Raw genomic sequence first — 25,378 nt, forward strand, 5'->3', positions numbered from 1 at the left:
TTGTTTAAAAAGCACCAGAAGAGCAAATGAAATGCTCAGTAAGGAAACACACAGCTATATGATTGTTCAAACTCAGTGAGAAATGCTGACTTGAAATTCAGGCAAAATGTTCCTCATCTTCAATAGGAAAACAAAACAAAAAGCCTAAATCTTTATTGATATATGTAAGAATATTGCTTAGTTGAGAGCATGAGGAAGAAGCAGTGCTTTCATTCATTCTATAATGGGAAATCGGCCCTATTTTAGAAACTGGAAGCTATGAACCCTGGTCTTGATGCCAAGTGAGCTTGGGCACGTTGCTTGACCTAGGCTTCTGTGTCTGTAAAGGGTTGCTGAAAGAAAGGAGGAGGAGAAGGTGGGAGGGAGGGAGGGAGGAAAAGAGGCCGACAGGAAGGAACCTGGTTAGTTAGCATTTGGGGGGACTGCTACTCTGGGCCAGGAACCATTCACCCACTTCCTAGAAAGTATAATACAGAATCCCAGTTCCTTACTATCTTAAAATTTTGTGATTCTGCAGCATTTCATGTTTAGATAATATTGCTTTAAGTTGCTCTAAGTTGACTTTTGGGTGGCAATGCCATTATCATCATGATCCTGTTTTCCATGAGGTTTAATGTAGTTACTGCACCAAAGAGATGAGGTGTAGAAGGCAAAATAGGCCCTAATCATTAGCTTCTACTTTTGAAAAAGTCAATCTGTTGTTTGGAACAAAGACCTGTTATCTATAGAGGTTAAGTTCTTTCATCTGTGTAGCTGTCAATATATGGCCTCACACAATAAGGTATAATGAATTCCATTGCTGTGGCCTTTGTTACAGAGACAATTAGGGTGTCCTGTTATCCATTATTCATCACTCTTGCCTTAGCTCCAAATAGAACAGCAAACAGATCTAAGGAATAAATATTCTTCACACTGAAGAATTCATTCTTCTAGGATCATGGTGTCTAGTCTCAGATAACCCTCTTGAACTTGTGCTTGTCGAAATTTCATGGGCATGTTTTCTTTTGAGGGCAGGAAGCAGCAGTCTCTCTCTCTCTCTTTCTCAGGTATATATTCTTCTTTGTATTATTCCCTCATTCCCTTGAAGCAGTTCTCCTACCCCACTCACTTTCCACTACAGGTCTGTGTACTTGTTTTCTTTGTACTTCACAGTTTTGTTTCCTTACATATTTTTCCCCACTCTCCATTTCTGTTTCTGTTTTTCTTTCTTTCTTTTTGGCCTTTTCCAATAACTGATCAGCAAATATGCACTTTGTTTTTTAAACTCTGAAAATTATATTTTTGTCCCCACAGGAAGCAATCTCCCTAAATATTTCAGAGTCAAAGACCAAAAGATCCCAATCTCATGTTTACTAGAATTAAAGGAGAGGACATATCTCATCCTCTAACTCATTCTAAACAGTTTATAATTAGAGGAACAGAATTACCAAAATGAAGCCTCTGTTTAAAGTTGTGAAATGGTAAAGATTCCAAACAAATAAAAGTAATCAGAAGGATAATATTAAAAAAAGAGAACATGAAATTTTTCCCAATAAAGTTACTCAATAATCTTTAGTGGTTTATCACATGACAAAATAAGTAGGATGTAGTTCAATTCTCATTATGATTAATGTGAGCAATACTCTGTCATTAGAAAAACCTTGTAAGGTAATGCAGTTGTATATGCCCTAGGTTTGAGGCATGGTTTTGAACTGATCTTAATCCACTAAACATAAAGAGGAATAAAAAAAGTAAGGACCACAAAAATTGGGTCAGAATGCCCTGATGGATTATGCATCCTTGAAAGCAAAGGGGACACCAAGGGATGGTCACTTAGGAAAACTGGTTGTCCTTTGTGTCTTTGTGTCAGTCTTAAATGAGTCAATAAAACATTAAGTTTGCATCGCAAACACGTCTGTTTCAGCTCTAGCAGCCAAAAATAAACTTTTATTTTTTAAAGGATATTCATCAATTTAATCAACACCATCTCTTGGGGACAGGTACATTCATCTCAATATAATCATATATTTAAACATGCTCTCTTTCAAAGAAAGCTGGGTCATTTTAGATTTCAGGATTTTGGTGAAGAAAAGACGTATTTGGCCACATGAGCAACACGTATATATCTTTTGGATAACCCAACTGATTTCCTCATAACTTTTATTCTCTAGATTAAAAAATTCTAGTTAGAAATCTGTCCTACCAAAGAAATCTTTCCTATCATTCCATTTCCCTCTTTCCTCTCATTTATCTTATTTTAGAAGAATCTTTGGATCTACGTCTAACAACAACAAAAAAATGACTCTCATTAAAATTGTTTTTTTTTCCTTACCCATAACAGAATCTTGAAAACTACAAGCAGAAATCAATAGAGAGTACCCTACCTTGAAGGGTTCACAGATTAATGAAGATCCATTTGCCACTTAAAAATAAAAATAATGCCCTTAAACATAAGTGAGATATCATTTACTAACGTAGGAAAGAATTAAATGCAATCAGCTTATACTTTAAAGGGGATGAAATACTGGATTTAAAATTATGAATTCCCACTCTTATCAGGGGTGAAAGTTGATGGAAAATAGGCCAACAAAACAATAGATTTAGTGCCTTTGAGGCATTGCTAAAATCTGAGAGGCCACTGGGGGAAATAAACAAAACTAGTTGCTAATCAAATGTGTAACTCTTATTTCCTAATCATGAAAATAAGTCCTGGTTGGTATTTCAGGATATTACTAATGTCTTTCAACTTTGAAAAAAAGGGGCAGAAAATGAGTTATTACTTGTGATTTTTACTGCTATGATGAAAATCCAATCAGTACAATATTACATATAATGCTAATTAGCCTATACATGAAAGTAAATGCCCAGAACTTAAAGGATGTATTTCCTTTGATGCATTTATTTAAGTCATATTAAAGTCTGTAACAATTGTATGGTGACAGAAAAAACTATCTGCCTCTGAATGCAAATAGTGACTTTATTACAGTGAAATTCAAATCTAAGTATATAGTTTGTTAAGTTTGGATCAATATAGACAATCATATAATCCACACACCAATCAAGATCTAGAATGTGTCCATCATTTGCAAATTCCCTTACATGCAATTCCCACCCCCCACAAAAGGCAACTACAGTTTTGATTTTTATCACCATAGATTAGCTTGTCTTTCCTAATATTGATCTATATATAAATAAAATTATTCACTATTAATTATTGTTCCTTTTTGCTCAACATATTTTTGAGAATCACTTATAATGTTGCTCTTTCATATTAATAGTTTGTTATTGTTTATTGTTGATTGGTATACCATTGACAGCTATACCACAATTTAACTGTTTGCTTGTTGATGAACACTTGCGTTGTCTGCAGACTGGAGCTGTTATAAATGAAGCTAATGCAAACATTTTAGACAAACCATTTTGTGGACATATATTCTCATTTGTCTTGGATAAAGACCTACCTAGAAGAGGAACTGCTGGATCTGAAGGTAGGTGCATATTTAATTTTATAATAAAACACTGAACAGTTTTCCAAAGTATTTATAACATTTTATAATCCCATTGGCAAAGTATGAAAATATCAGTTGCTCCATATTCTCACCAACATTTGATGCTGTCAGTCTTCTCATTTTATATATTCTGGTGAGCATTAAATAGCATTTTCCTTTGGTTTTAAATCCTATTTCCCTTTTCATGTGCTTTTAAGGCCATTGTATATTTTTCTTTTGTGAAGTATCTATATGAATCTTTTGCCCATAATTTTTATTTGTGTTGTCTTTTCATTACTAATTTGTAGACATATGCACATATTTATTATATGGTATATGGTATACATACACGTGTATTTAAAATATAATTCCTTAGTCAAATAAATATATTGGAGACATTTTTTCTCAGTCTATGTGAATTTTCAAGTTCTTTTTTGGGGGGGGATAAGTCAATAGTGTATTTTTTTTCTTTTTTTTTAAACATCTTAATTTTATTTTTTCAGTGTTCTAAGATTCATTCATGTTCTTAATGAAAGTTTTTGAAGTACATAAGTTTTTAATTTTGATGATGTCCAGTTCATCATTTCTCATTCTTATGGATAATGACTTTTAGATATTTTCTTGGAAATCTTTGCCCACTCAAAGTTACAAATTTTTTCTTGTTTATTTCTAATATTTTGTAAATTTAGCCTTTATGTTTAGGTCTACAAGCTCTAACAAATTAGTTTTGTGCATAGTATAGTGTAAGGGTCAAGAACTACTTTTTCCATCCATTTTTCCAGTTAATCTAGCTCATTTGTTGAAAAGACTGGCACTTCTCCCCACTGAATTACTTTGGTATTTATAAAAAATCAATTAACTATATATGTGAGGATCTATTTATGGACTATCTGTTCCATCGATATACTTAATTGTACTATATGTCAATACTCTACCATCGTGATTACTGTAGCATTACAGTAATTCTTAAAATCAGATGGTTAGAATCCTCCAAATTTGTTCTTCTTTTCTGTAATTGTTTTGGCTATTACATATCCTTGGCATTTTCATATACATTTTTGAGTCAGTTTGTTACTTTATATTAAAAAAATCTGCCATAATTTTGGTTAAAATTGCAGACTGATTTTGGAAGACTACACATCTTTACAGTATTGAGACTTCTAATTCATGAACATGTACTGTCTCTGTATTTACTTATTTGCTCCTTAACTTCTCTTAATAATATTTGTGATTATTTTAATGTAGATGTTTTGAATGTTTTTGTTAAATTTATGATATTCATGCTGATTTTAAGAGTATTTCAAAATTTTATTTTCTAATTTTTTGTCAAACAATGTAAAAAATGACAAGTGATGAAAGTTAAAATCAATAATGGGACAAACTAATATTAAGTGCTTCTGGTAATGCTCTGAAAAAGATACAGTATCATTTATATTTTATACATAACACAAATCCATAAGTTAAGAATAAAGTTATGACGATTTGTCAACCAAATTCAAACTGAACATTCTACAAAACAATGAGCCCATATCCTTAAAGAATGTCAATGTCAGGAAAGACAAGAAAGGCTGAGGAAGTCACTCAGTCATCCATTTAAAGGAGACTAAAGAGACAAGACAACAAACTGCAATGTACCACACTGGTTGAAATCATGAATTGTTAAAAAACTAATTAGCAAAAGAGCAATACAGGGACAACTGTCAAAATTTGAAGGGCATATTAGATAACAGTATTGTATCAATGCAAAATTTTCTGAATTTGATAATTAAGCTGTGATTACATGAATGAATTTTCTCATTACTCATGGATAAAACTTTGAAGTATTTAAGGACGAAAGGTCATGATCTGTACATATCATTTTCAAGTGTCTCAGCAAAATACGTAAATAGACATAAAAGAGCAGTGTTTATATGTCACACAGAAAATGTAGAGAGAGATAAAGCCAATGTGGCAACTTGTAAACAATAGCTGAATCTATATTAAGGTAATATGAAAGTTCGTTATAATGTTTTTGAAACTTCTCTGTAGGTCTGAGTATTTTCCAAAATAAAAATTTTAATTCAAGTGATCATATGATCTCTTTAGAGTCAGACATATGGATTTTTCCTGTAATTTTAAAAGAATAATGTTAATCTGAAAAAAATAATGTTGATCTGGGTGCCATTTGAAAGACAATAATACATTTTGCTTTCCAGCTGCCAAAGCTTTCTGCCAGGTCCACCTCGTTATGCTTTGTTTGGAATAGGGAGTTGAGAAAGAATGCAGGGTAAGGGACAAAAAGAAATCACTCTTAAACCAAGAATATATGCTGCTCTCTTCTGTGACTTGTTAAGGTTAAATTGAAAATAATGCTGATTTCACAGCCTGTGTGTGTGTGTGTTCCACCCTAGTTCATTAAGAGGGGTGACATTTCGGCCAAAAAATATGATCACCCACAAAAATGCAACTTTTATTTCCACATATAAATCAATGTATTTATTCAGGTGTTTCTTTATTCCATGAACTTTTATTTAGCAAATATAAAGTGCATGAGACTCCACAGATGGACAGGAAAACAAAGCAGTGTGGAGGGTGTAATTCCCTAAACTTCCACTTCTTTTGCTCACAGTCTTCTGGTAATGTTTCATCATGGGCAATGACCTCAACAATCAACAGTATTTTAAAAAAGACAGCTAACTGAATCTGGAAGGAAAGAAGGACTTTTATAATTACTGTTATTCATAGCTGTTTTTGTTGTTGTCATTGTTTTTCCTTCATGGATTGTAACACTGCAAAAGCTAAATTTGTTTATAAACACAATTTTCCCATTCAAAAATTACTTCCTTTATGTTTGTATTGGATCTAGAAAAATACAAACAATATGAGACTACCAGTTGTATCATTTTTGCTTAACTTTCCTCTGAAAAACAATGGCTTACTGCTTAATTTTGATTTTTTTTTATAATTACATCTTTCTCTTTAAATTTGGAAATATGAACTTCCACTTAAAATCATGAGAATAATAAGTTTAGTGTGTACTGAAAATCTGAATGAATTTATTGTTTCTTTAAATTGCTTTTATTAGAATGTTAATAACTTTCAGCTTTAATGTTATCTGTCCCAAGTTATCTGGGGTTGTTCCTCCTATTTAATACATATCCTTTACGCAACAAATTGTATACACAAAGGAAGGCTAATTTTATCACAGGATTACAAACAGACTAACACATATGACTAAGCTCTGACAGAAAAGCTGGGAAAAGATGGTTGGTCACACACCCTGTACACACCATATTTTAACAAATTCCAAGATAAAGATCCTTTACAGGACCTCTGAGAGTCAGAGGTACCTTAGAAAGGACTATAGGCATTCAACAATGAACTCAGTCTCTTTTAGTCCATTCTGCTCTTATGACTCACCGTGGTTCACAAAGTGGCTGAAGTTAAGTCCTTTACTAAGAACCTTCAACATGGTATTTATAGAAAGATTCATTTGTAGTCTTATTTCAAAGAGGTCAGCAGGTGCAATATATTCTTTGGAGGAATTCTGACTCATTTCTCCAGATCGCAAGATCCTGTCTTTGTCTACACAGTAAGCATTTTAGGCATCACAAGAATGAGTCGCTACACTTTTAAACTCACTACTTTCAGACACCTACAAAATGTTCATGAAAAGTCTGCACTACAGAATGGTATACAGTTTGAAAACCTGACACACCGTGCCAGATATAGGTTGTATTTACAGTGTTCAAATATCCAATTTGGACAGTTCTGGGTTTTTCATGTTCTCCTGGTGTAATTATTAATAAATTCTCCTTTTATTTCAAAAAGAATCCTGCTTTGAATAATAAGTTATATGGTCATCTCGGCTACACATGGGCATCTATATCCGTATATTTTATTCAAATCAATAGGTTTCAATTAATTCCATATCTTTGAGCTGAATAAGATACTTCTTGCTTCCCAATAAGCTTATGGGGAGGAGGGGTGGACTGACCTTACACTTCATTGTGACCTGAACTTACTCTTTCAAAACACACGGGTTTCTGGAATACCATTACTGGAACTGGTTGCAATGAAGCTGAAAGACATCTGTGCACAGAGTCCAAGTTGCCCAGACTGCTGACATTATCAGGGCAACCGCACCTAAAACAAGTTTCAGTATTTCCAAATAGGTCTAAGGATAACATGCAGAATTTGAGGCCATAATCTCCAAAGTAAAATTTCTGGGATTTCACATTTTAAATTTTTAAGAAATACTGCTGATGTCTTCTTTTACCTACTGACATCAAAATTTGGTTCACATTTTTTATTCAGTCACACATGCAGCTCTAGGTTTCTTTTTGAGCACAACGCTCACTGAGCATATCAACTTAATATGTATTATTAACCCAATTCTTTTTAACACATTTCTTTCCTGTTTGTATTATTTTATTTGTTAACAATCACATTATACTTACTGGGTACCAGGAGGAGTTATAAGTGTTTTTACAAATATGGACACATTTAGTCTTTGCAAAACCTACAAGATAGGTTCTAGTACTACCAGAGTCTCCATTCACTGATGAAGAATCTGAGGACATGGTAGTTAGGTAACTTGCAGAAGATCACACAATGTGTATGTTCACATTTAGACCTAGGCAATCTGACTCCTCCGTGATCTTAGCCACTACGTTATGTTCCCTCTTTACCATCCTTTCCAAATAAACAAGAGATGACTTCCAGTTTATTGAAAGAAGTAATTGGCAGATCAGATGGTTAAGAGAGGATGCTTGGGTGGCTCAGTTGGTTGAGCGACTGCCTTTGGCTCAGGTCATGATCCCAGAGTCCTGGGATTGAGTCCTGCATCGGGCTCCCTGCTTCATGGGGAGTCTGCTTCTCCTCTGACCTTCTCCCCTCTCATGCTCTCTCCCTGTCTCTCGCAAATAAATAAATAAAATCTTAAAGAAAACAAACAACAACAAAAAACAAATGGTTAAGAGAGTTTGTCTCACGTTTTAATGAACTGATTTATTTAAAGATTATTTTTGAGTAGCTACTTTTTGCAAGGTACTGAAGTAGGCAGTGGGGAAAGAGATGAATTTATTTTCAAAATACCAGAAGCAGGTGTTTGTTTAACTGTATTTAGGAAAAGAAGATTAGAAGCCTCCAAATTAAAACATTTACATGCCTCAAATAAAAAAAACAATTCATACTTTTCTGTCAAGATAGGACTTGACTCTACAGATGTGGACACTGTGGGTGTCAGGGCCAACACATGGACAAAGGCCTGCCCAGGGAGGTCCTGGAGTTCTGAGGACATAGGCTCTGAAAGAAGACAACCTGCACTGACATTGCAGCTATGTTATAATACTATTTGTGTAGCATTGGCGAGTTTATTGACTTTATCTTTTCAATCTGTAAAATGGGAATCCCTACTTCATAGGAAGTTGTGAGGATTAGAGAAAAATGAAATTTTAGAAGAGTACCATCACATTTGTAAATGCTCAATAAATGATAGTTAATATTATTTAAAATGTTTCAACCACACTGCATTATCCAGCATTGCCACAGATGGATAGTTTCACAAGCCCAGTCTTAACCCTGTAGCAAGATACCAGCGTGCATGAATGTAAATAGACTAAAATCAGCAAAAAGAACAACAATCCAGCATCTGATTTTTCACTTATGTTATGCTTAAACTGGCTGTGAAGATGGGCCAGGGTGACTGTATCAATTCTGGAACAACAGGATTAGTAGGAAGGGGGCCTGGTTAAAATATTATAATGTCATTACTGAAAGCACTTTTTTTTTTCTTGGAATCTTCAACATAAGTTTGTTTCTTGGAATCTTTAACATAAGTTAGCACATATAACTTCTTCTGGAATGAAAATGAAATGTCTGGAATTTCTTTTGCTTATCTTCTCCAGGTGAATCAACATGCAGCTAATGTAGTTAAAAGATATAGCTTCGTCTTCATTCTTTATATTTTAATTTTGAAATTCTATAACCTCAGATATTCTAACTAAAATATCTAAGCCTTCTCTTCTGGAAAAAGTGTTTTAAAATGTTATTAACAATTTTTCAAATGCCATATGAGAAGTATTTATGAAAATATTCTTGCCTATTTTTTAAGACTCCAGATTAAGTTTCATTAGCTGAGCTGTAGCTCAACCAAATATTTGTCTTTATTTTCTTTTCTTAAAGAAAAATTAAGAATGATATTATGAAACTGACTTGGTAAAGATTTAGAGAACATAATCAGTATCCATTACACTTTAAAAAGTAAATGAATAACAAAAGGTATTAACAGAACTCTTTTACATGAAGTATTCTCCAGAGGGAAACTGATCATTGAAGTTATTGGCATCCTCAAAGGAGCGAATAATTAAAACAAAATGTCGTGCAACTCGCACTGTACTCACATTGTTGTGAATATATTAAAAATAATGAATGTTGGTGGGTATGAAATTTCAGTAGGCCACCCTCTGTTCACTCTGGAAACATGAACTGCAAAGAAATGAGTCCTGCAATTGTAGAGAGAGAACTGAGTAGGAGCCAGCTAACGGGACAGTCAAGGCTGTGCATCATTAGTGGCATTTCTGTGTAGTCCTTCATTCAGGGAGCAAATTCAGAGAAGAGCAATCTGGGAATCTATAAATCCTACTGAGCTTTGGTTAAGTGACATTCATTATAAAGAACACCTAGAGGGAAGACCCTAGAATTGAGTCACAGCTAGAAAGATCAGATTACCTGAGCTCTGCAGGTCTTGGTTAAGCAAGGCAGCCTAGGAAGAGAATGATCTTTGTCTGCAGTCATTTCGGTAGTGTTATATTGGATAAAGTTACAGGTTTATCAACTACTATCTTCCATTTCTGTCATTTGTTCATTTCTTACATATTATTATGTATTCTAAGCATTTAATGTCATTTATGGTTTCTTTTTTTTTTATAAAGATTTTTATTTATTTATTTGACAGAGAGAGAAATCACAAGTAGGCAGAGAGGCAGGCAGAGAGAGAGGAGTAAGCAGGTTCCCTGCAGGGCAGAGAGCCCGATGCGGGGCTCAATCCCAGGACCCTGAGATCATGACCCGAGCCGAAGGCAGTGGCTTAATCCATTGAGCCACCCAGGCACCCCTCATTTATGGTTTCTAAGTACATTGTGTTTCTGTTACATGGTATCTCAGCTGAGTGTTTATTATTATGAGTTCACTACCATTCATGCCTCTCACTTTGAATCTAAGCAAAACTGTAAATATTTAAATATGTGTAGCTATATGTATATGCAATGTATATGTATATGTAGCTATATGTATATGTATAGCTATAGCTATATGCAAACTACCAAACAAAAACTTTCATTAATCAAGATTTTCATTGTTATTTGCACAGATAATACAAAGTACAAAATATTGAAAATAACTTCAAATCCAATTTATTCCAAATAGAAAGGACAAAATGTCCACAGAATGCCGCTACGTAGTTAATAATTAGAACTAGTTTCTGAATCTGAGGCTTGGGAAGCAGTCAGCAAGTTACGGAAATGAAAATGTGAATGTGAAGAGCTGTTCTTGGAAAAGTGATCCTGGTGTGGGAGGAGGGGTCTAATGTGCCCAACCAGCTACTCAGAGAGAATTCCATCACTCTCTAGGTTTGGCAATACTGAGTACTATTTTCTTTAAAATAAGAAAATAAATTGCATCAAATATTTTCTACATGTGTTTTTCAATAAAGATTGCAGGTTAAATTCAGTGATGAAAAAAATGATGTGCTTTTTTGGGTCAACAAGAATTTAAAAAAGATTGCCCATCTTTACTATGCATAGTAAATGTGCAATTAGATGCATCATCTTTGAAGTAGAATTCCATAGAAGTTTTACCCAGCACTTACACCTATCGGAGTATACACTAAGGAAAACAATAGCACGAGTGTGCAAGAGAGTCTCTTTGTATGTGTTCACAACTGTGAAAAGTTGATAATGATAAAGTTTTGTTGGTAATACTTCCTTTAATGTAATCCTTTGTGAATATTCAAATAATTTATGAACTGTCCAAGTGTTAAGGTTACACAATGATTAATTTCTGAGTGAGGAAAACAGGCTACAGTTTGGTATAGATACTGGTCTATATGCTGTCCTGGTCTTAGCAAAGAAAACAGAAAGTGTGTGTGTGTGTGTGTGTGTGTGTGTGTGTGTGTATAAAATATGCTTGTTCTTTAGGTGTAAAATTATAGGTCCTTTTTCCTGTTTTTTTTCTCAATATTTTCTATTTTTTTTGACAGCAACGTTAAATCACTGTGAGAGAGAGCAGAGATATGAAGTCCTGGTTGAGGTGGTGAAATCCCATTTCAGGGACGTGACTGATGAAGTGTCTGCTGATACCAAACAGGCCTTACCATCTCAACTTATGACTCTCGGTTTGGGGAAAAGAATGAAATGTGTTGGGAAACCAATGCAAATATGGAGCTTTTCAGTGCTTAGAGAAAGACTGCAGAAAAATACATCAGACTAATGGCAAGGATTTGTAAGTATTTTACTCTGCGTATTCAACTAAGGATATCCAGGGGGGCTGGGATTGCGTCAAATGGTCATATACTATTATAGAACATATAGATGTATTCTTTATTTTATTGACCTGAAGATGCCCCCATCAGAATCAGCTGACTAGGTAGGCCTTAAAGATCTATCTGGACTGTCCTGGTCTTCTACCTCTCTCCTTCTAGGCTAACTAAAGAGGGGTGATTAGTTGTCATGTCTTTTTTTTTAATATTTTATTTATTTGACAGAGAGAAATCACAACTAGGCAGAGAGGCAGGCAGAGAGAGAGGAGGAAGCAGGCTCCCTGCGGAGCAGAGAGCCTGATGCGGGACTTGATCCCAGGACCCTGGGATCATGACCTGAGCCGAAGGCAGAGGCTTTAACCCACTGAGCCACCCAGGCGCACCCAGTTGTCATGTCTTTTTAGGAACAGCTACAGGTTAAGTATTACAATAAGTTGCTTCATAATATATAAATCACATGGCAGCAAATTGTTGTTAGTTATAAACAATGTAGGTTTTACAATTTTTACAATTCTCACATCCAGCAAGATGACTGGCACAGTATGTTGAAGGAATTAGATTTCTTTAAATATACCACCTGATCTTTTCACTGGTAAATGCGTGTATCCCTGGATTAAAATTTATTTATTTATTGCTCTCTCTCTCTTCTTTTTTAAAAATCAGTGCCTTAACAAAAAAGCCCTTCAAAGAGTTCAACACTGAGTGCAAGAGACAGACATAGAAACAAATCATTACAAGATAATTCATAAGTGTTTCTAACAGAGATATGAAAAAAATGTTAGAAAATGTGGACAAGGTTGCCTGGGGCCTTTAGAGAGGACCAGGCACGGAAGAGTATAGTGGCCTTTGGGCAGAGCTCAGAAGCACAAAAAAATAGGGTATATAGCCGAAATTGAGACCGACATTTGGAAACATGATGAAGAAAATTAAAGGTGTTTTAAATAAACGACAGGCTCCCTACACCAGTAAATTTAGGATTTCCCTTTTACGTACTAGTGGTGAATTTTGCCAAATCATGTAATTTTGCCAGGAAACAATACTTCATTGTAGGAAGAAGAGGATAAAAACACAACAGAACTTCTGCCATTGAATCACACTAACATAAGAATTTTCTTCCAAACTTCTTAGATAAGAACTAGATAAATAGTAGTTGAGGATCCCTTAACTAAAAATATCCCCCAAATCTAAGCTGACAATATATTTACAGTCCCAAGTGAGGACACTTTTAAGAGGAAAAAAAAAGTGCCATTAATAATTATTCAAAGATTACAGGCATATCCTAGCTATCCTCATTCCTCTGCAATTGAGCATCCTACCTGACAGAGATCCCTTTTGAGTGATACAGTCCTGTTTAAAGTATAAAACAACTAGGATAAATCTTCATTCAACTTTTGGTGTGAATTAAATCAATCAGATTCACACCTCAGATAATAAGAAACCATAATTAAGAACTACCATTAGGACATATAATATGGAGTAGGTTGAGGCTTAAGAAGTGTACCATTTAGAGGCTAAGTTTACAACCACAGACAAATTTAAATTTTAAATTGATCTCTATTCTAGCTTGTGATCCTCAGTACTTTACTTAACTTCTCTGAATGTCAGTTTAACCTGTAAAATGGGATAATTATTCCCAAAGCTGTCATGAAAATCAGATAAAGCAATATATATAAAAAGCCCATCACAAGATTGGAACTCAATTAACATTCGTCCTTTGGGAGAAGAGAAATAAGGTGGAGGGCTATTGTCTATGAACTACAACCATGGGACTCAAAACCTGGAGAGCACATTTGTGTGTATAAAGGACCTAAATAAATATTATTATTTAACTATATATATATAAAACTATAAATAATTATTAATATTAACACTACTAAAGAAAATGGATGGTGCATATAATCGGAAGAAATTTTAACTAACTTAGTTCAGAGAAGTGCATGGGAACCTGATGAAAAATTGTTTATATAACATATGATGTTGCATAGCTCTAACATTGATTTTATTGAATTGATACGATCTTAGTATATTCAAAAACCTAAGGATTATGAGGTCAATATGTGATCTTTTCTAACAAAAATGGATTATTTTTTTAATATAGTACCCTATTTAGTTTGTCCTAGATTTTATTCTTTACTTGATCTTTGAGATATTGGTTATGAAACCACGACTAACTTTATGCTTTCATTTTTGTCGTCAAACCAATCATCTTGGGTCATTACCACAGGTTTCACTGATTAGAATTAACTATGGTGTTCTTCACATTAAGGTCAAAAGTCAGCATGAGAAGCAACAGCCATTCTGAGGTGTCTTGAACCCATGCTGTTACTACATGTTTCTCAAAAACCAGTATTTCGAACATCGGCAAAGGCAAGGGAAGCAAGGGCAAAAATGAACTATTGGGACTTCATCAAGATCAAAAGCTTTTGCACAGCAAAGGAAACAGTTAACAAAACCAAAAGACAACTGACAGAATGGGAGAAGATATTTGCAAACAACATATCAGATAAAGGGCTAGTGTCCAAAATCTATAAGGAACTTAGCAAACTCAACACCCAAAGAACAAACAATCCAATCAAGAAATGGGCAGAGGACATGAACAGACATTTCTGCAAAGAAGAAGACATCCAGATGGCCAACAGACACATGAAAAAGTGCTCCACATCACTCGGCATCAGGGAAATACAAATCAAAACCACAATGAGATATCACCTCACACTAGTCAGAATGGCTAAAATTAACAAGTCAGGAAATGACAGATGCTGGTGAGGATGCGGAGAAAGGGGAACCCTCCTACACTGTTGGTGGGAATGCAAGCTGGTGCAACCACTCTGGAAAACAGCATGGAGGTTCCTCAAAATGTTGAAAATAGAACTACCCTAGAACCCGGCAATTGCACTACTGGGTATTTACCCTAAAGATACAAACGTAGTGATCCAAAGGGGCACGTTCACCCGAATGTTTGTAGCAGCAATGTCTACAATAACCAAACTATGGAAAGAACCTAGATGTCCATCAGCAGATTAATGGATAAAGAAGATGTTGTATATATTTACAATGGAAGATGATTTATTCCTTAGCTTATAAGCAAAGAGAGTCATTGATAAAATTCAGGTGGAAACTGTTCTTAAGAACATTTTAGAAAGTAAAAAAAAAAAAAAAATCAAAATATTACATATTCCCTACAGCTCACTTTTGTGAAGATCTCCAGATCTCAATCTGTTTGTTTCTCCAGAGCTATGGTGCCATTTCTCATCTTCTCTTCATTCTGTGTCTGAATGCTACTTAAGCACATACTTCTTATCAGGTACTCTTCCGTATGTTCTGGACATAGAAAGTAATAAGACTCAATATTTTCTTTGAATGAACTTTAAAAAACATAAAATTAACTACAATAATATGTAAGGATATATAGCATATTTCATGTGCTACACCAGAGGTTAGAACCAAGTGTTGTGAAGACACAAAGGAATGTTAATATTCTGGAGCAGGCAGTGGGGGCATCAGGAAAGATTTCACAGAGAAGTCTTTTGATCTGTTTTTGGAAGGATGGTAATAGTTTCTTTAGGGTGAGAAGCTGAGGGAAAGGCAATCCATTCAATGAGGCTTTCCACTGTTTATTACAGATGAAAGAAAATTTCCGAAGGGTGAGCAAAGACTCAGTGACATAAGAGAGCAGGGCTTGTTTGAGAAACTCAGAGCAAACATTACTGAAACGTAAGACACGTAAGACAAATGAAGTTGGGAAGATAGTCAACTAATTGGTATTTATTGAGTACATATTATGGGCAAGAGACCAAGCTAGAAATAATGCTATGTATTTTATTGTATATAACACATCCAATCACTCTAATAAAGTGGATGTTGTTCTCCAAGGATGTATCAAGAAAGTAACTGAGGTGCAAGGAAGGTAAACTTGGTCAGACCTATGAATTCAGCTGCTTCTTCTAAACATATCCTACTTAAAAACCCAAGCAAATTCAACTCTGAGGGGGATGAAGTATCCTTTTAAAGAGTCTAGAACTTTATTCTGAGAGCCTTAATGAATTAAGATAGGGTTTTTAAGTCAAGGTGTATCATAAGGGCGTTGAGCAGCAAATATGGCGAAGTTGCTAAGGGCTCAAATGTCACCACTTATAAGCTGTGCGATTCGGTGAATTAATCTGTCAGGGTCTCAGTGCTTTTTCCCATAAAATGGGATGATGAGAGTTTATGTTTTATGAGACTGCTGTACTCATTTAATATATGAAATTCATTTACAATGATGCTTGGCTCCAATAAGTCATCAGTGTATGTGATTCTTGTTTCAAAAATAGCTCTCTGGACTGAGGACTCTGAGAAACAAACTGAGGGTTTTAGAGGGGAAGGGGTATGGGGGGATGGGTGAGCCTGGTGGTGGTTATTAAGGAGAGCATGTATTGGATGGAACTTGCACGGAGCCCTGGGTGTTATATGCAAACAATGACTCTTGGAACACTACATCAAAAACTAATGATGTATTGTATGGTGACTAACGTGAACAATTTAAAAAAAAAAATAGCTCTCTGATGGCATTGTAGAGAATGGATTGGGAAGGGAGGAAAACTTCAGTCCTCAATATTCTCAAAGAAGAATGAAAAGGATTTCAACTAGGGCACTTGGCAGGGATGGAAAAGTAAAGGTCACATTGAGAGATACTTCAGATGTAAATAATGAAAGGAATTGGTGAGCAGTGGGTTTAGGGAGAAGAGGGAGGAAAAACCAAAACAGAAAATGATCTGACCATGAGGTTTCCAGTTTATATGGCCAGATGAATGTTGATGTCTTAACATTTCATACTTCAACTGCTCCTTTCCTATGAATTAATTATCCTAGGACTCTCCTAGCTGCTGACTGCCAGTAATTGATTTAGTGACTATTTATAGTGAAAAAATAAAAATAAAAACAATGCTGAAAGCCATTAGAAGCCAGAAAGCCAGTTCCTCCCACTAAGGCTAGCCTATCCCTATTGCCCTAAACTGACCCTGTTCTCAAGTCCCTTGGATGTGAAAATAACTGAGCAGTTATCTCTGAAGCCTGCAGACATTGTGGATTCTTTTTAGAACCAGAGCTGCAAGAGGTACGGTGCTGTTAGGTGGTAAAAAGGGGATTGATGAGCATAGCACAACTTCAGTTTTGGGACATTTTGTTTTCATTTGGGACAATGGTAAAAGTTTTCAAATTGCAAGGAAGAATATTTCTGGAGAATTTTTAGTTTCTCAATAAACACACTGATCACATTTAAGCTCTATATAATATCCAGAGTCCATGAGATGTTACAAAGTGTAGGTATATGAAAGACAGTATTTTACCATTACAGTACTCTGTTGGATGAAACAAGAGAATGTATAAACAAAAAGTTAAAATGAACACCAAAATAAATTCTAAGCAAGATACTCCCTAAAAATTTTTCTTAATGCTTGAATTACATATACATAGAATATAATTCCATTCTTCTCTAAAAACTACCATCTGTGTCTCTACTATACAATTAAGAAATTATGAAGGTGGAATATTTCACATGTCATATAACTTATAGAAATATTAGAAGATTTATTTTGGAGCTATTAAAGTTTTAAGCAAACCACATTGCTTTAATAAGTTAGTATTACATATAAATGACAAAAGGAGACAAGAAATACACAAAAACAAGTTTATTTTACAGTAGAGAGATAGAGGAAGAGTGGTAATTAACCCCAAATTCTGTTCTCCATTTATATAAAAGCTTCTTCATTTCGTAGTCTACTCTTTTTCCTTTAAAAACAATTTCATGAAAACATCTTGGGGTTTTGAAGATAAAAGTGAACATTAGTCACTCCATAATACAAATTTCTGAAAGCAGAAATGAGTTTGTGTCCTCTTCTGCATTTCCTCCAATAGCATGTTCCCCTAATGCCGAAAAAATTACCTTAAAGAGAGGGGGCGGCACTCGGTATACACCTTCACCTTTACTTCCAACAATGCAACACTTTCTAAAAGGTCTTTCCAAAAAACTCTCAGAGATGGTAGATTTAATGTTATCAAACCGAAACCTCTTTTGAATTTAGCTGGCTCAAACACTGCCTCTGGAGTTTTGTCCCAACATGACTGCTGCCCTGTCTGGATCTGGTCCCTGTCTGGATCAAGAAAGGACTTCCCTCGGCCTCTTCTCATCCTTTAGTTCTTTGAAAGCAAGGCAAAGATAGGGACATCTCTGATTTGTTAGCAATTTTGCCATTGTACGATGCCTGAGAGCATAATGGCAAAAATATAGGAATGCTCCAACCTCTAAAAATAAAGCATTTTATATGTCCTGTTTTCCTACTGAGTTAAGACCTTTATTTCTTTTGGAGAAACTTACTTTGATTTTCCAAATGTTTAGAGTTGCTTGACAATTTAAGATAAAAATCATGTGTCTACATATGCCTGAGGTGGAAAAACACTTCAACTGCTAGCTCCATTCCATGACACACTCCAAACCTGACAAGCAATAAACTGAAAGCTGACTGACTTCTCTGTTTCCTTAGTATTAGCATCACCTCTAAACTATGATCTAGTTTAATAACTGAAGTGTTTGTTATTCCTCAATCCAATCTAATGCTAAAAAATTATTTTTATTTTCTAAGTAAGCTCTATGCCCAATATGGGACTTGAACATACAACCCCAAGATGAAGGGCCACATGCTCTACTGACTGAGCCAGCAAAGCACCCCTAAAAAGTTGTGCTTAAAGTGAATGTATTATACTATTAAAATACATGCCCATCCTTGTATAAGCCTCAGTGTAATTATAGTTTTGTATAATTAGAGCTTTATGTCAAAAGATTTACAGCTTTATCACCTCAAGCAATACTTCACAGCTGCCAAGAATGATTTATGCAATAATGACTTAAACTGTAAAATAGAATCCTCAAAGGAAGGGCTGTCAAATATTCCTACTGCAAATAACTAGGTTTTTTTGTTTTGTTTTTTTTTTAAATGATATTCTGGTAAACAGCAAGTTCAATTGTACCTGATAAAATCACATCAAGTAGGATGGTAGGAAGTGTTGTTTCCTAAGAATGATCATGCAGTTCACCATGCACTGCATCTACGTGAACTCATTACGTAGATCATGGGTTTAAACTGCTTAGAAAGCCTCCTGCCAATCTGAAAGACAAGCTTTCAGAAATAATACCATGCGCAAGTTTTTGCTACACCAGAATGAGTGAATGGAAAAGTGGAAACAATATCTCAGCTATTAGTTAATTTGCTCATTGTGCTTATTACATTCCTATCTGTATTCCTATAAAGTGCTAAATAGAGAATAAGTAGAGGAAGCATTTACTGTACATACTTAAGAAACCAAGAAACCTTCCAAAAGTAAAGGACCTCAATAATAAAGAATTAAGGAAACTTTGAGAAACAAACCAATAAACAATGTTGGTGATTTTATCCCTTCCTGCTTTTATAAATATAGAGTGGTTGGCAGGTCTCTAAGAGGCAAGACTTTCAAAGCATTTGAACTTCACAAGCTCTGACTGAATTTGCAGTTGCCATGTGAATAAAACCAATGTACTTTGAAGATTCTATTCAAGGTATGTGAACTAGGCTCAAAAACACAGGTTGATTACATTCAGAGCAAACAAGTCCTACTGTGTCTTTGTAATCTGAAAAGGTCATAAAATGAATCTTTCTCTTTGGAAAAAGAAAAAAAAAAAAAACAACTTGGCCCATCATCTCATGTATCCCATATTAAAAGTGAAATAAGCAGCACCCGTCATTAGCTCTAAAGATTACCAAGTCCTTGTAGACTGAGTCAAATCTGAAAATGAAGCCAACAGAATCAAAATCATCACCGAAGGTTGATATTTATATACCTAAGCAAACTTTCAAGTAAATCCTCATCTAAAACAAGAAGGTTTTAATTTATATAACCGAGTGCATCCCTCGGGTAGAAAGGTTTGCATTAGTCAAAGTACAAGAATCTTTACTGTATAAACTTTTACATTCATGTTTTTGATTCCAGATTTACCTGCCTTTCTTAGGGGTTTTGAGATAACTTTACACACTCCCACTGCACAAGTTACACAAGGTTTTAAAATAGCACCATTCTACTTGAAGCATAATAAACAACAACTTTCACTTCAGAATATTGTCTGAAAAATAGAGTGAGTATCTAAGTGACCCTAACAGTCCAAATTCATTTTATACCTAAATTATTTAAGTTGAAAAAAATTCTGAAATGTTCTAGAAAACATAAAGATCAAATGCTGACCAACATGCCCTGTATAACCACAATGCAAACAATGTCAACATCATGATAAGTATTCAGGTGGGGAAAAAATGTCAGACATTCAATTTATTCCAAAAGCCCAAATTGTTGGCATCAGATACACACACAAAAAAGATGAGTTGCATTTGGGTAGTGAGAGCCTTAGTCCAAGAAATGCTTTCAAGACAATAGAGCAATTAGGCTATTTCTAGGAAGCCAACACCACTGATTGAAAAGTGGTGGTGGGGGCGGGGGGGATAAGAAGAACTTTAAAAACAATCTCTATGTTGGATGATAATCATATAATTGTTTTCATTCCAGATTAACTCAAAGTTATGCAAACCTGTTTTTCTAATCATAGTTTGTCACATATATTCATTCAAGTTAATGTTATAGAAAATTTAGTAATTAAGAATGACAATTTTCTATCATAAAATATTTAATTGTAAGAAATAAGAGGAAGAGTTAGACCTTTTCTGTGCTAGAATTTCTGCTGTGTATTTTATCAAATAATGAATCAGTATCTCGTATAAGCTATAACACATCACTCATTTTCTCATTTGCAAGACTTAAGGGTTTCCTAAAACATCTTACTACATATCCTTCTGCCTCACTGATTTCTATTAATGGCAAAAAAAAAAAAAGGGAGAGAGAGAGAGATAATGCAACATCAATAAAACTAACTACAACATGCATTTTTAGCTGATTTATATTTAAGCACTAAATTGTCAAATATCAGTAAATGTGCACATTTGAGAATGTGTATTCTTTTAAATGGGTATATGTGAATATTCATACATGTGAGTTCATATACTATACATGGTATATTTAATGAATGCATGTGTATTAAATGAGTATTTTTTTTAGAACGGTTATAGGTCAAACATATTATGTTCCCATAACAAGCCTGAAAGAAGGAGGAGTACCCTTGAAGTTGAAGTGTGACCTTAAGTTTGAGGTACCAATTTTGTTGCAGCTAAAAAACGAGTACAAATAACTCCACAGGATCATAATTCCTTTTGTCCATTTCTTATTTTAGGACAATTCTTGAATACATGAACAGCTTTTATTATTACATAGCTTTACTAGACCGATTTTTGAAGTTCTTATATATCACCCTTAATGTTGAATAAAAAGGGGCAAAAGAAACAAGAGGTGTTGCCTATCAAATAAATCTGAAAGCCAAGAAACATTTACGACTGCAATAATTTTAGTTCCAGATATACAGTTTTCAACAAGATTTTTCTCTGTGAAATATTTTCAAGCTCAAGCAAATAAAACTCTGTATTTCTCTCTTACCAAATACATTACAGTGCAATCAGTAAATTATTGACGTTTATATTATTCCCTAGAAAGGGGAGAAAGTAAGACTGATTTGTGGCACTTCATTCTCACTGATAGTAAGTTACTACTTTTGAAGAGTACAGAGTACCCTCATTCAAAGAAGAAATTGTTCCTATTAGTCCACTAATGATATTATCCATATTTTTTGAATCCTAAAATATATAAGCAAAAAATATCTACAACTGAATATTTGGAGCTTCTCTGCAAATGAACTTTCAGTAATCAGTTGTCAAAATTTCATTTCAATGGAATCAAATAAAAAGAATTCTAAATACATGAACTTTACCATTTTTGTGATAGTAGGTGACCTCCACTTTCCTCTCCTCTGACCCCAGCAATGCCTGGGCAATTTGGGCAATATCATGTCTTTTGGTCTCAGGCCCATGGAGAAAGTCGCAGGTGCACGGCTTTTGCATGACATCTGGCCTGGAGAAACCAGTCATCTCGCAGAACCCATCATTGCAGTAGATGATGGCACAATTTTGCACTCTGGCATTTGCAATGATAAATTTTTTATCTGTAATAAGAAGACAGCAAGGCATCTTTTAGAGAGCTTCCACAAGATTTTCATAAACACTGGAGGAAATTGTTGCATAATAGGAGATCTGAAATGCAGGTGCTTCCCAAATTGCTAACTGCCCAGGGTTTTAAAAGGAAAAAAACAAAAACCCTAAACATGAAATTAATGGTCCTAAGTAGTTTTAACAAGAAGTATTAAGGAACTACTCTTCAAATTTTGAGAATGTAATTTCCCAAATAGTCTACTTCTTAAGCCTTGTGACTCCCAAGGGTACTAAGGCACACTCAAACAAGCAGCTGTCCCATTGATATTTCCAGAATGCTATTTAATTGTAAGATAAATATTTTCAAAAGCAATTAATGAAACATCCTGTAGCTGGCAGATTTCTTACCTCAACCTTGGCCCTTAAAAGTACAACTTCCTCAAAGTAGCTATTATTTTTGGATTTGACTTTTCTCTATCCCTCTAAGGCATACTACACATACGTCGTGTTAAAAAACAAAACATGAAATTGTTAGCAATCAAACTATCTCATGTTAATTAATAGTTCAATAATTTGAAGATTCACCTTTCATAATATATATTTTCCAGAAGATAAAAATATTTACACATACACAGGTAAATATTATGTCAACACCTTTTCACTTTTACTTCGTGAGAACATTGAATTCCTGTGTGGTAGTAGGTATTTTAATACAAAGGACTTATTAAACTTTGACCACAAATTATATTTACTATTTCCAGATAGAATATGAACAGGATACTTTAGTTTATTTTATACACAAGGTACTATATCCTCATGTCACTAAATACAGCGCCAAAACAACTGCAAAATGCACAACATAATTGTGTGTTAATGTAGTTTTAAGGAAATGTTAAATATAAATTAACAAGGATTTAAAATTAATATATTTATATAACAATAATTCATTCCTTATAGTTAGTCCACATCAGAATGTTAAATTTCTCTATATTCTGTTGTGGGGATTTACTTACTACATTTCAATTTTCAAATTTCTTGATGGAAATTTAGGGAAATGATAAAGAGGCAGAAATATTGCTTTGACTAATGAACCGTTTGCATTGGGAACCAGTACGGATCAGATATTGCTTTTTCCAGATTATCCTTCTTGGGATATATTTGCATTGATTCAATGCAAAGTTTAGCTTCTATAAACTAACAGCAAGCAAGCATCCCTGTCATAACACAGCTTTGCGATTTAACCAAGGTAAAATAGAGTTTGCATAGCCGCTTACATCGCTGCTACCATTTACATTCTCTTGTTCCAGTGGTATGCTATGCCCTACTCCTGACTTTCAAAAGGTGCACAATTAAACAGCCTCAAAATATAAACCCATGTTATACTAGTACGTTCCCTTTAAGATAGTAGAAGAGTAGGACATTAAGTAGCAAAGCAGATAATGGAGCAGTGGGAGAGGAGGATCAGATTGCCTCCTATAATGGAGACCATAATCTAAAATGTAAATCAGAATTAATATCTGGGGGAGAACACTCCTGCTGCCATTCGAACCTCCTGTCTCGGTTTCACAGCCTGTTAACTTGAAGGAGCCGGGAGTTGCCGGCTCCTCAGCCTGTACGCTGCGAATGCCAAGTGCACTGTCAAAGCAGAAAGCGAGGAAGAGAGAAGAGAACAAATGAACTTACTTTGCCCTTCAAATTTCCGTATGATGGTCCCCAAAAATGTGTTTTGTGGTGCCACATGCCCCCTGCGAACAGGCATGTTGACCCCGGTCTTCCGAGGAGCGCTCCCCCCGAGCTCTGGAGTTCTCCCGGGATCTCTCCTCGGCTAGAGCCCAGGCCAGCGCGCGAGCCGCTCTTTGTGGCAGAGCATCCTCTTTTGAAACCAGAAATCTCTTCCCATTAGCACCACTTCTAGACACCCGCTTTCCCCAGCGGAGTCCAATCCATCCCCTTCACCTTCCGGAGGGGGCCTCGCACCGGACTGCCGCGGGTGAGGGTTTGGGGGTGGGGAGAGGGAAGGAGGCGGGGTGAGGGGGGTGGAGGGAGAGGGAGGGAGGGAGCAGTGGGGGTGGGGTGGGATGGAAGGGGGGCGGGGAGTCACAAGGGCAATCGATCTGTTTCTCTTCTCCCAAACAGCGCCAATTTCCCAGTGCAAATGGGCTTAACCTGGCGGTTGCCCAGAGCTGTGAGGATGGCTGAGGGGGGGGGGGGGGGGATGGAAGACTCGTGCGGCTTTTGCAGGAAGGCGAGAAAGAAAAGGAGGCTGGGGGGGCGGGGGGGCTGGGGGGAGTTGACGTTTCTATCCCCGCCCTCTCCCCTACACACACACACACACACACACACTCACCCGCGCGCGCACACTCACACACACATACACACACACATACACCCTTTATCCCGAGAGCTTGGGCGCCACCACAGCTCGGATTACTCAAGCGTGCTTTAGCGGAAGCCAGCCAAGAATCTCCAAAACTCAGTAACAAACAGCTACTCTGGGAAGGTGATCTCCACAGCCACCAGCCACAGGGCTCCATCCCTGAGCTCCTCACGCCGCAGTAGCTAAAACACCCTTAGCTGCAAAGAAAAGACAGGTGGAAAAACAGTCCTTCAGTGAGGACTATTTCTAAGCTCTGGTGGCGTTCGGGAGTTTGAAGATTGAGGATGAGCCACTAAGGGTGCAGGGTTAGCCCGAGGGTGCAGCTCGGATTCTCGGACTCCTTGGATGTGGGCGCCGAAGCCCTAGCTGAAGTGGCACTCCTGTCCCTGCCCGGAGCTGAGCCGAGTGAGTCTCCCAAAGACTAAAGGCTGCTGGCGCCGCCGCTGGGCATGCCCGGTCTCGTTGCTTGAACCCCTGAAGAGTTGCAACGTTGGGGGTTGATTGGGTCTCTAGGTGCTGGAGGCTGCCAGAAAGAGGGGAAGACCAAAGACTGTGCGAGCAACTGGTACGAAACAAGGGAAGTGCTTGAAACGGGCGAGGCTGGTTGCAAGGGGGAAGGAACAAAAGGTGGGTGGGGCTAAGAGTTACCAGCCTGGGTGTGACCTCCAGTGCCACTTTCCTCCTAAACACACTAGGAACACCATTCTATTTACTCTCTCCCACTATTTCTAACAAATTATCTCGTTTAGGACGGGAAAGAGTTCAAAGAGCAGAGTGGAGTCATCTTCGTTCTTGTTTCTCAGAGCCTGCCAAGGGGGGAATCCCATGTATACATACACTTCTGTCCAAACAGTCATCCTGGAGCTTAGGAAATCAAATGTGACAAGTCATACCAGAAGAGGGGGTATTCTAAGTTGTTTTT

At 36.0% G+C, this 25,378-nt stretch overlaps 1 protein-coding gene across 2 annotated transcripts in view; it reads right to left on the bottom strand.

The window, feature by feature from the left end:
- The window catches only part of KCNH7 (potassium voltage-gated channel subfamily H member 7), a 496,127-nt gene extending 472,072 nt beyond the window's left edge, over positions 1-24,055 (bottom strand). For both annotated transcript variants that reach the window (XM_046018072.1, XM_046018071.1), the window contains exons 1-2: positions 23,763-24,055; positions 21,863-22,093 (exon numbers count right to left, since the gene is read on the bottom strand). In XM_046018072.1, the coding sequence (XP_045874028.1) occupies positions 21,863-22,093; positions 23,763-23,838 (307 nt within the window). In that variant the 5' untranslated portion in view covers positions 23,839-24,055. The remainder of the gene's footprint in view (positions 1-21,862; positions 22,094-23,762) is intronic.
- Positions 24,056-25,378: the final 1,323 nt, after the last annotated feature.

The sequence above is a fragment of the Meles meles genome, chromosome 9 (assembly GCF_922984935.1).
Source record: "Meles meles chromosome 9, mMelMel3.1 paternal haplotype, whole genome shotgun sequence".
NCBI lineage: Eukaryota > Metazoa > Chordata > Mammalia > Carnivora > Mustelidae > Meles > Meles meles.